The sequence below is a fragment of the Oryzias latipes genome, chromosome 15, assembly GCF_002234675.1.
Source record: "Oryzias latipes chromosome 15, ASM223467v1".
Classification (NCBI taxonomy): Eukaryota; Metazoa; Chordata; class Actinopteri; order Beloniformes; family Adrianichthyidae; genus Oryzias; species Oryzias latipes.
In genome coordinates this window covers 17660889-17673688 of record NC_019873.2, presented here as the reverse complement: position 1 = coordinate 17673688, position 12800 = coordinate 17660889, and the positions used below count along the sequence as shown (strand labels likewise).

Below are 12800 nucleotides of genomic sequence, written 5' to 3'. Positions count from 1 at the left end.
AAGCAGCGAAGGGTGAGACACTGGGCGTACACGTGTTTGGACATCCTGGGCACATAATTGAAAAATATGCTGTTTGTGTCAACACTATGCTCCCCAACACCAGCATGATGCTCTCTGTGTCTGGTTAATGAGACATGCTGGGATAAACACTTCCAGGTCATGGCCAGCTTTATTTGATCTGAGGGAGAGGGAAGTCTCGGTGCCAAAACAAAAGTGTGCTGCTTGCTGGGATATTTTAGTATGAGACAAATTATATACTGACTCAGTCACTGCTACTATTACATCTTTATGTATCATCTGTGCTACTAAGACATCCTGGGAAACCCTGGAGACAGCAAGTGTATGCTGAGGTGCAAAAAATTTTATTTTTAACAATCCAAGGAAGTTAAACCATTTTCCAAAGACTTGTTGAAAAAGACATAAGGAAGTCAAACCTGTTTTTAGACTAGACAAAAATCATTCAACATTTACTAGAAATCAGAAATTTTGACGAAAAAATAACAAAAAACCACCTTATTGAATATACAAAAGGCTGATCCTGTACTAGGGTGAGTTTCAATTCCCACTATGACATTTAAAAAAAAAAAAAAAAAGGTTCCCAGTGGTGTTTTAATTATAGTTATGACGTTTTTAACCCAAATCTAACAACGTAATATGGTAAATGGCGTATACTTATATAGAGTGTGTGAGTACATCCCGGACAGTCTGTCACAGGGCCCATGGAGCTGTGGCTATCCCGATCACAATGCAGGCTCCCGAGAGGTGAGCTGGCGGTCAATCAGAGAACCTCTGTGGGATGGAGAGCCAGCCTGCTCGAGCCTCCAGACCTTTATGATATTTTTTCTTATTTTCATTCAGTCAATAACAAAAAAAAAGGTCCTTGGTTTTATTCTTGTTTTTTATTCTTACGCTCTCTGGGAAATGCAGAACAGCAAGCCTTCAAACTTTGTCAGAGAGAGCATATGCATAGAACACATTTCACAGACCTAGGTGCATGACAGCTAATGGGACTTTCACTTTAGGTTTAATTTTTAATACGCGCGGCCAACAACAAAATTCAGCCTTGGACGCACTTAAAATACGTGCAGCAATTTGTCATCTTCTCTTATCCCGCACCTGAGCTTGAGCACGCTGGATGGGGAAGATCAGGGAGCTTGCGCATGCGCACTTCTGAACAGTTTGATTGACAGTGACTTAAAATGAGAAATACTCAGATATACAAAAAAAATGAGATTGATTTCTTTCATAAGGAAACGCCACAAAATCTAAAAAAACATAATTTTCCTCTGGGTTTGAGGGGGGGCTTTAAGGTTTAAGGGGGAGTTTAAGGAGAGGAGAATTCCACAGATTTTATGTAACATGATGAATGATAAACATCACTGGCTTGATGCAAACAATTGACCCCAACTGCAGCAATATACATAACTCAAAACACATGATGGATTTAATGAAGTACTTCAATCTATATTAGACAACTTTCCATAAATAATATCAGTAAAACTGTATTTTTATTTTATAATTCTGTATTTCGTAAATACTAAAACTTCAAATTTGAGTGATAATAGCCACTTAACTGATTCCATAATCCCTTTTTTGCATTGACAGCTTTGTCCTTCATTATAAGCAATTATGTTGGCACCAGTAAAGCTCCATAAATAATCAACAGATTCATTTTTCTGACTTTTGCATAAAAGTACTGCAAAATCTTTACAATATAATAAACCTAAGCACTGATGGGATGTGCGATATTTGATATACAACATCAGAATGATCCCTTTCGTTCTGTTTATTGTCAAAAACCTTAGTGAATTTAAAAATGTGTAACTTTGTTGATGCTGTCATTGGTTTATATGTTCGTTTTTATTGTGCTTAAACATCTAAGAGGATTTCAGAATTGAGCTCACTTAAAGTGGTTTGAACATCTGGCAAGAAGTCCACCCAGATGCCTTCCTAGTGAGGCGTTACTGGCACATGCAACCGTTCAGCGCCCCAGCAGCAGACTGAGGACAAGCTGGAGAAATTACATCTCCTAACTAGTCTGGAAAGGCTTTTACATCCTCCCAAAGGGGCAGGAAGAGGTGGTAAGGGAGAAGCATGTGATGGGATCCTTAAAGACTGCTGCTTCCAAGATCCAACCCCAGGGCAACCCATAACAAGAAGATAACTGATGGATGGTTAGTGTGAGCAGTACACGTTTGGGTCTTCACAGCCTGTACCTCTTGTGAATCTAAGTGCTACAATTGTAACTTCTAAAAAACTGAAATTCTCACATGGTAGTTTAGCTCAGGCGGTAGAGCAGGTCATCCAACAACCAAAGGGTTGGCGGAGCGATCCCCGCTATTCCCAGCCAGGTGTCACCCCCGAACGCAGCCAGTCTGCAGCTCACCGCTCCCCCAGGGGATGGGTCAAAATGCAGAGAAGAATTTCCCAATTCTGGGATAAAGTATCAATTATTATTATTATTATCATTATCATTATCATTATCATTATCATTATCATCATTATTATTATTATTATTAATAATAATAATAATAATAATAATAATAATAATAATAATAATAATAATTGTTGTTGTTCTTTATACTAATAATAATAATAATAATTATTATTATTATTATTATTATTATTATTATTATATTAGCATTCAATTTGCTCTGATTTTAATAAAAATTTATATGGTAAAACATTTCTTTTTTGACTACTTTTTTTAGACACAGAAAGGTGTGAAGAAACATTTAATATATGTACAAAGTAACCACTTACACTACACTTTAGAACTTTTATACATTTACTGTTAACCTTGTGGAGGAATAGTAAAGAACACTGGGGAAAATCAACCTATTTGCTGTGCCATGTTGTTCTTTGCACTTTTTCTAAAGCAAACAGACTCAATCCACTTGATCCCTTCCAATATGCTATATTGATGGTGGCTTGATCTTATATCAGGTGATATAAGATATAAAAGTGATATGAGGGTGATCAGAACGAATCATCTTTGACAATGTGAAAATTCTGGATTGACATGGTAGTATGACATGTTTACACTGCTGCAAACTTAGAGTTAGATTTATTTATTTTGAGTGGAAGTACATTTGAACTTTCCATAAATGAGGTTTTAGCAGGTCAATAGATTTGTTTTAGTTCAAATAGTATTTGTTTCAAAATCCTGCTCAGGGCTGTTTGGTGATAGTTGGCACTTTCCTCTCACATTGAGGGGGCTCTGGTTCAAATTCGGGTTGGGACCTTTCTGTGTAAAGTTTGCATGTTCTCCATGTGCATTCATGTTCTCTCTGAGCACTCCAGATTTTTCCCATAGTCCAAATACATGCATGACAGGTTAAGTGGTTATTTTGAAAAATCTTTTTGGAGTGAATGTGAGTGTATTGTGTGTCTCTGTGCCTCTGTACATAACGTGCATGAATGGATGAACACGCATGAATGGATGAACGAGATTCCCACTCTCCCTACCTCCTATCTAGCGAAACCACAGCCAAGGGAATGGGCTTGGCAGAATCAGGAGGGAAAGAAGACCCTGTTGAACCATCAAGGGTTTACCTTGCCTTTGCCAAACAGTGGCTGGGATTGGCTCCAGCAACCCTGTGACTCCAAAATAGATTGAGTGGGGTTTGAAAAAGGGACTGACAGAAAGTCCTCCTCCCATGAATGTCTCCAATAGGGTTTGAGAGGTAATTCCCTGGGTTACGGTTGGTAGGAGGAGACCTGGTAGTGTAAAATCTAAATATCAAGATTGGGAGAAAAGATGTTCTACACCAACCTGGTGTGAAAATGGAGGTGCAGGAAACCAGACATGGGAAAAAGGGGACGGAGGAAGGCATGATTAGATAGACAACAAAGCTTACTTTGTTGACTGATTTGGTGATTCACTAAGATCACTAAAAGGTTTGGTGACTTTTGATCTAATTATTAAGGGTGGAAAATCCTCATGTTGTAGACACCTCAGTGGGATATAATCACATTGATTCTTCACCTAAACTTCCCTTCGAAATGCCACGCCTCCATCTTCCATTTTTTCCCACTGATTTTATTTTAAATCAGCTGTTTTGACTTTATTACAGCATATATTTTGGCACATATTTTTTTTTGACTGGCAGAGATTAAAACTCTATTAAAAATAACAGAGATTTAAACTTTACTTTGTCCCACCCAGTTTTCAGAAATTCTCAGTTTGGGAGGAATCAACTTCAGCCAATGTGCCTGTTCTACTTTACATCTGTCATTCAGAATCCTATGGTCAACATCGCAAGATCATTATCTGTCTAATGTATACATGTCTATGGGAACAATCAATGTTAAATACAGTAGAAATTATTTTTTAATGAAAAAAGAACAGTCCAACATGGCTCAATAGCAACAAGCCTATTAAGTAATTTTTTTCTCAATCTATGCTTGTTTTATGTGGTTACATCAGAACAAAATGAAAAAAAAATCAATTAAAACAAGTTTATTTAACATAAGATATTATAGTTGTTAGCTTGATTAAAAGAGGAAAACAAACACACACAGGATAAAAGAAGGTTGTCTGTAGTGAGTCATGCAGTGCAGCTTATGACATATCCCAGAGATCACATGCTTGCCCTATAAAACATCTATAAAAAAACACAAAAGGGTTTGCCATTGTACAAATAAGAATTTGAAGCAACATCTAAATTAATTTTTTGCCATCAAAATCAAAAATGGCTTCTCTCTCCACCCCCAAATTAAACACAAAAGAGCACATGCTGCAGTTGATATATTATTTTTTGTAAAACGGTGGAACTATGATTAGCCTAGAGTGTGTGCGACTACTTTGATCACTAACAACACTTAAATGAAGGTGAGGTTTTGTAATAGAGGTCTAGATAACAGCTGTTGCAGTTCAGTCCAGTTCAAACTCAGCAACCTAACTAGAGGTAAGTTTGCTCACCTTAAAGCTAATAGCCTATTACAGGCTGAAATGACCGTTATCATGTCTGCTCATTTTAGTTCCAGTTGAAAGTCTATTACTGAACCATCACATTGCAGTTTTAATCTTTTCCTCCTGGTTTTAGCTCATCTTTATTTAGAGTTGGTGAGATATTTCTCTGTTTCTTCTTCCAATTTTTTCATGTAGTCTCTAAGGGAATTTCATTTTAAGAGAATTGATCTCTTATGCATCTGTTTTGAATTTATACAAACGAGCTTTATAATTTTTAAGAGTCTCCTCCGGCTATAAAGCTTTTTTTTTTTTAATATTGACTGTTCATCCATGTCTGCTGCTCCATTTGTTCTTTACCTCTCTGGCTTTGAACATCCTTTCTCTTTCTTTCTGTCTGTCTGTGTGTGTTCCTGAATTCCCTTTTTTAACCCTCCTGCCACCCTGAGCAGCATCTCTATCTCCCGCTCACGTCACTTGGCAGCAGGCAAGAGTGTTTGTCATTCTTGTAGCCTGGTTTGGCCGCAGCACAGGAGGCAGACCTCACCCAGCCTCTGTACTCCATCCATCAATTCCCCTCCAGAGCTAGCACACCAGCTGACACCAACCATTTTGTTTTCTCTCATATCAACACCCTTAGAAGGCTACAGCAAGGAAAGGTGTCAGAGTCTGAGGCAACAGTTCCCCTAAATGATGGTGCAAAAAGCTGATGTAGGCAAACCTGCTTGATAGAGTTTTTTATTGCTTAAGCACCTCTGAGGCATAAGGCCTCAAGTCATGAAGACCCTGTTCAAAGTAGTGTCGGCCACAAACAAGCAGGCTCTAAATGCCAGTGTGTGGTAAGTTCAAGTTCCATTAGTTGTCACACATTTGAATGTGGGAAATTTGTTTTTTAAACCACCATTTGGTGGTTTAATTCCCCAATTCAACCATGTAACGCTGAGCAGGGAAGCATGTTTAGAGTTTTTTGGCATGACTCAAACATGGATTTGAACCTCCCCGTGTCAGACCAGACACTGTCCCACCAGGCCACTGATCTTGTTATAGCAAACAAAAACAGCCAAGTCCCGTCACGGACAGCCAAACCTTTAGCCGCTGTTGCTAAGCTTTGCTAAATATCCAAACAGAAAAGATGAAGACTACTTTATGAGTGTACCATTTGGTAAATCACATGTGAGGACAAACTAAACTCATACCATTATGTGAAAAACTGAAGGGAGGTAGATGCTTCTAAGACGAATAAAGGAATAAAGTAGTACAGGCCAAGTACGATAGGGAGTCCGACTTAAAAGCACAGGGGTTGGGAAAGAGTAAAAAGATGACCAAAAAGCAACAATGAAGCAGCATTGTGATGTTTATCCATGTTATTGGAGACAGTAAAACTGAGTGAAGACTTTGTAATTGAAAAAAATATCAGTCAAAGCAGAGACAACACCAAACTTACACAGACATCTAAGAACCGCCCATCCATGCATCTGTGGCTTTTTAAGTTCCAATTTCCACTAAAGACAATAATAAAAAATGCTAATGTTAAGACTGATCTTTATTTGGTTTGTGTGCTGTGGTTATGCTTTCAAAAGGTAATTTAACGGTTTATTAAAATGTTAAACAGTGTTGACTGCGTAATTTCTTCTACCAAGAAACTGCATAAAAATGAGACATGGAATAAACAAATGTTTAGCGACCATTTATAACTGCTATATTAAGGTAAAATATAAAGCAAAGACTTATAATAAAAGATAAGCTGGTTGGAAGCCACAAGAGCTTTTTTTGGAGAACCGAGTCAAATTGGTGAAAACAGCCATACTTTCCATCACTGCAACTATGGTTGCAGCAACAAACAATTCTGTCCAATCTCTACCTGTCTACCTCGCCTTTGCTCCCGCTCCTACACCTGGCTGTGGATCCTGCCTCTGGCTCATCTCTGGCTCGTCTCTGCTCTGTACCTGACCGAATACCTCGCCTCTGCTCCTGCTCCTACACCTGGCTGTGGTTCCTGTCTCCGGCTCGACTCGCGCCTTTGACTGTCCCCACAGCCACGGCTGGATGAAGCTCGTCTGCTGGACTTCATATATGTAGTTGTAGATTTAGATAAGTTAATTCTTCTCTAAGAGTTCTGGTAAATCGCCTGTCCGTCCTGGGGGAGGATCCCTCCTTCATGTGGGCACCCCTGAGGTTTCTTCGTTTTTTCCGGAATCCGTTTTTTTTGGGAGTTTTTCCTAAGGGCAGGGATGCCAGTATAGCTTAGTCAGTTTGTTAGTTCATTTTTAGTATTTTCCTATTGAACTCTTTGTATTCGTGATCCTTTTGAGTTCATGTTTTACTTCGAAGCCCATCGAGACGACTGTTGTTGTGATTTTGGGCTATACAAATAAAATTGAATTGAAATTGAATTGAATCAATCTCTGTTCATCTGTATATCTTACAATCAAACAGTTCTGCCACCAAAAACATTTATAATTTAGAGCCATACAGACTTTCAAACTTAGAAAAGACTGGGTTGTTATTAAAAATGAAGATCCTGATGACACAAATGTTCATCGGAAATGGATAAATGGACAATCACAACATTAGAACCAAGCCAACTCTTTATGCACAGTCGATGTGTTTTTAAAGATCAATCTGCATGGTGTCGATTTCCTAAACTTGTTTTTGCATGTACATGATGAAGCTCTATACTTGTAATTAAGATCCCCCCTTGTGCAATGAAAATGGCGGAGTTTTCCTTCTTTCCAGATGCACTTTAAGAGAAGAAAACTGTCTATAATCAATGACAGAATCATGAGACATAGTAGATCTACATGGAAAAACTGTGCATACTTCAAAACCGAAAACTGGAAAAATAATATTTGAATTCAGTAAAGATGTTACCTTCAACTTTAATACTTTACAGAGATTCTTCTTTGGCCGGTAAAAGTGAGGTTTCAATGTAAAATAAAAATAAATAAATCACAACCAAAGGTTAAAACTCCCACCTAAAAGCTTTCACAAGTTATTATTATTATTTTATTGATAATTAAAAAAGGAAAAAAGAGCTGGAAAACTGGAACCAGGAAAAGGAAGCTGACAGAAAATGCTCCATCCTCTAACAGACGGAGGAAACATGAGACAAGATGACAAGTGTCTGAACAGATAAAACAAGAGCCCAGAAATCTAGCATAAAAGAGCAGACACTTTCAGTGGCATACACAGCTTGTTTCAAGTATGAAGGATGACAGAGGCCCACGAGTAAACAAAAATAATTACAGCTGACTTATGATGGGAATATTTGAAAAGAGAGCAAAGTCATGAGAGTAAAAAAAAAAAAGATTCAACTTTGTATAAATCATTTAAATTAATTCATTTTTTAAAGTGTTTGCAGATTAGGCAATTAAAAAATAAATTTAGTAGAAAAAAAACTTATTCTTTCTTTTTTCATCTTTTAAATGCACATTTTTTGACATCTTGTGACTGGATTGGACTCACTTCAGTTTATACCTCCTAATAGTTGTTTTTCATCCCTGTAATTTTTTTAGTCTCTTTGTGAATGTTTATCACTTTTTTTGTTATGCTCTTTTAGCTCAGTGCTGCTTATGCTTTATGCATGTTTAACTGTATGCATATCAAATAATAAAAACAAAACTGTGTATGAACTATTAAATGAATCCTTGAAATTACTGGAATTATGAAATTTGCTGTAAATCATGAAGATCTCTAAACCCCTTTTTTATTTTGCTTTGTTTTCAGCTATCAAAGCTGCTAATTGTTACTTTATATTCTCCAATACATTTATACTTGCATGGAAATTGCTGTTCATAATTACTGCACATTTGAGGCAACATCATATTTTCCACTCAGATCTGAGCATATTTACATTTTATTCCTCTCACATGTCTGATGCAAAGTGAGTACAATCTGTGACAACAGTTACCAAGGCATTAATGAAGCTTTGATGATTTTATAAATCTCCACCACTTATAATATATTAAGATATTCACAGGAGCATTTCAGGGTTGTGCTGAATGAGAAGCTGCGCTTATTTCTTAGTCCCCAAGATGCCTCATGTTTATTGTATCAGGGATCACAGGGAGTATAATGGTCTTGGATTAAATGCAAACTAACGTGAAGGAAAGATGTCTGCCGCAGACCGAGCTTCGAGAGAACTCATTGGCTCCTAGGGAAAGATCAAAGCAGTATGGCATTAATGAAACTTAAAAGCCTTGATGTTTTCACAACCTGTGCACTAATTTATTTGTCAGTACTTAACGTTTAGATTAATAGAGGAGCATTCACAAGATGCTCATTGAAATGCGTGTCATGCTTTTGACTCAATCTTACAGAAGGATTTTTTTTTTTTTGCACATTTGCTTACAACAGGTGAAATGATTAAATGACTTGGTGCGGAAGACGGGTGACGACCAGATATGCACAGAAGGCATTTGAGACGAAACAATCTTTGTAAAAATGAATGCAAAAATGAAATACACCAAAATGCCTTTTTTATGTTTAGATTTGTAGGTTACACTCTAGTAAGCTCTAAGTAATTAAGCTTAAAGGTTTATTTTTGTCTGTAATTGGAATTTATTGACTGAAGTATTGAGGTTCCAAGTTTTTCCGATGTATTACAAAGTCCTTATTGATGAAAGTTTAACCATTCCTGTGTTTTCGCATCGTGGTCATGAATCAATTTTACGCAAAGGCCATGCCACCAGAAGGGTGGTTGTATAAAAAGCAATAAACATAGATGAAAAAACTGGATAACCCAGAGGGATTCTCTTATTTTCATGATCATGAAAGGAACTGATCTAATTTCAGAGGTTTTTTGCTGCTAAAAACCTCACAATCCCTTTAGATTTGTGTCATTTACAGAACATTTATGTCTCAATAAAGGTTGATAAATCTTCTTACTGGGTTCTAGGAAAATACCAAAAAGAGCTCTTAAAGTTTTGTTCATGTAAAGTTGCTTTATTGAAAAATGAAAAGGGTTTCTAGTTCAATCTCACACTTAAGTGGAGGAGAAACTGTCTTTTGATTTTAGTTATATTTCCTTGATGTTTTCAGAACCCCCCCCACCAACACACATGCAGCTGGTTTCTTTTGATAAGTATTCACAGCTATCTGCATTTCAGTTAATAATCTACAGTAAATTTAAATGTTTAGGTTTCCAGCTTGTTCTTCTAAGGTCATCTGCTTTATCACACTTTTGCTTTTTTTTTTTTTTAACAAATACGACCTGAAGGCTTCTTGAGTTGGACAGATTTTACTGTCCAACACAAGACTACAATACTAGGGGGATATAAATCATCTGACACACGAGGTGTATATTTATCCCTTTTATTTGAGGCTAAACTTTATTTTGATTTATTATGTTTGTATACATTTCTTTATATTCATTTTAATGTATTTATTCACATTTACCATTTTATTTGTCTATCAAGGTTTACTTGTGTACTTATTTGTTGTTGTTTTTTTTTATCCATTTTATTTATTTATTCACCTTTTACATTTTAATTGTAACTCCAGTGTTTTCCTCAGAGGGATCCTCCACATCCGTGACTGACCCTTCTCAGTGAACGGGGTCGCTGCAATGGGATCTCCCAGATGTGGCTCTTTGTCTTGATCTCGGGGGGGGGGGGGGGGGGGGGGGGGGGGGGGTCCTGTGGCAGTGTATTCTGTGAACTGGAGTGAGGGGTGGGGGGTGGGGTGACTGATGTGGACATGTCCCCAAAATATCATTTCCCCATCTCCCCACTTCAGTACAAAGATAGGTTTCTACATTGCATCATTTTATCATTCTGTTTATCACAGTGTGTGTGTGTCTGTAAATGTGTGTGTAAGTGTGTGTGTCGGGGGGGGGGGGGGCTTTTTTTGCATGGTTTTCAACAAAATTTTGTTTGTTTTGTCCAGTTGTTTTGAAATGTTATTATGTTTTCATAAAAAGCACTTTGAGTAACCCGCTTTGTAAAAGTGCTATACAGATAAAATTTGAGTAGATTACATTTGATTCTTGTTGGACTGCACACTTTTAGTTTTACCCCTGTCTCTTAGTTTGTCCATATTAAAGCTTATTAAAGTTTTTGAGATCCTGCCATTAAGCCTGGTGTCCTCCAGTATGGGTTTTTAAGTTTTTAAGACCTGGACTGAGCAAAAAAGGAAGCATTTTTACCATAAGGCACTTCAGCATCAAATTATTTAAAATAAAATGAACTATACCATCAATCTTCAAATTATAAGTCTCACATCAAGTTTGTGGATCATAGCAACACCATCATAAACACAAGTTGAAAACAAACTATTAGTGTTTTACTTTAACTGTCCTAATAAATAATGAAAGGAATGTTACAGCCTCTAACAACATACAGTAGCTGTTTAGCAGACATGCACAAAGACACCGTATCCAAAAATGACACAGCCATGAATTTTGTTACCGTCAAATAGACTGTGTAATGGACACAAAGCCCTCTCTAAAAACATTGCATTAACCTTTTATGTACGATTTTATTTGACATCTAAATGTTTTATTCAAGTTGGGGGAAACCTTCGATGTTCCACTGCTGTTGACAGATGAGAGGGAGATTAAATGTCGGACTGTGATGTGTCTCCCGGGCAGAACAGGGCACCCGGCTCACTTTCACACTGATGTACTTTCACAGCTTTCTCTGCATTTCCCTCCTGCCAAAGTGCTGCAGCTGATCATCTGACATGACACAACCAAGTGGCTATCATACAAAACACAATGATACCCACAGATTTTTTTGTAAGTTAAGAGCTCTTGCGTCACGTTCTGCATATTCGTATTACTTTGAAAATTAAAGTTAGATTGGTCTCCAATACTCCAATCCAAGTCATGAGTCATGAACACATCGATTAAAGAGTAGACAGGTTAATTGTAGCCAATTTGTTATAAAAAATGTCCTTAATCATCAAAATCGTTCTTTAGTCCAAATAATATATTAAAGATGAATTTTGACTTGAAATGCAATATTTTTTACTCCTTAGCGTTGTACAGTTAAAACCTTTGGAGTAAAAAATACCACTTATATGATTCTGTTGCTTCAAAGGGATGGGCACATGTCCAAAGTATTACCTCTACATTCAAGGTGTACAAAAGCAATATTTCTTCTAAGTCAACAAGAATTTATCAAATAAGGACTGGCAAACATATATTATTTTAGTATTAATATTTTAGTTTATAATAATAACAAAATATAGAAGGTGTCCTGCTCATTAGTTCTACTCCAACAAGGTTTGCTTCTTGCCGTCCCCTTAAATTGACTTGTATTTATGCTAAAAAAAAGGCCTTGGGTGGGACTTACCTGGTGGATGAAAACCTGCGCTCCACGAGGACTCATGAGCAGCACAGCTCTTCGTAAAGTGTCCCGATATCGGTTGAGCTCCTCGGTACGCATGGTGTTGAAGAGGTCCGTAAAAACTCTGCTAATGTTGCGGTCCACCCTCTGCAAAGAAACGTCCAGTCCGAGCCGAGATCCCTGGTCCATAAAGGTTTGCAATCCCCGAATATCTGACAGGGAGACAGAGAAAAGCCACATATGTAAACACAAAAAAAGAACAAAGACAGAAGAACTTTTCAGGTAGGTTGTGATTTAACCCTGGTGTATTGAACTACAACGGTTGGTAAACAGGCTGTGCTTAAAATACCTGCATGTTCATGCGGTATCTGCAGGCTTTTTTCCAAATGCTTCAAGGCACATTTTGTTCTTTGCTTCTGATCTAAGGGGTGACAAAACGCAACAAGGACTTCTGCCTGCTTTCTAAGGCGTTTACGAAATATGAACCTCAAAGCAGGTGTTGCTGTCCCCCAGAGAACTTTGCAGGCGCGTCTAAGCTCACTATGGAAAAAAGCACTTTCAAAATGCTGCACTGCAAGCACAAATCAAAGGTGATATGC

At 37.4% G+C, this 12800-nt stretch overlaps 1 protein-coding gene across 1 annotated transcript in view; it reads right to left on the bottom strand.

Moving 5' to 3' along the window:
* The window catches only part of LOC101162392 (glutamate receptor ionotropic, delta-1), a 268951-nt gene that overhangs the window by 78630 nt on the left and 177521 nt on the right, over positions 1-12800 (bottom strand). The window contains exon 4 of the mRNA XM_023963756.1: positions 12208-12413. Within this exon, the coding sequence (XP_023819524.1) occupies positions 12208-12413 (206 nt within the window). The remainder of the gene's footprint in view (positions 1-12207; positions 12414-12800) is intronic.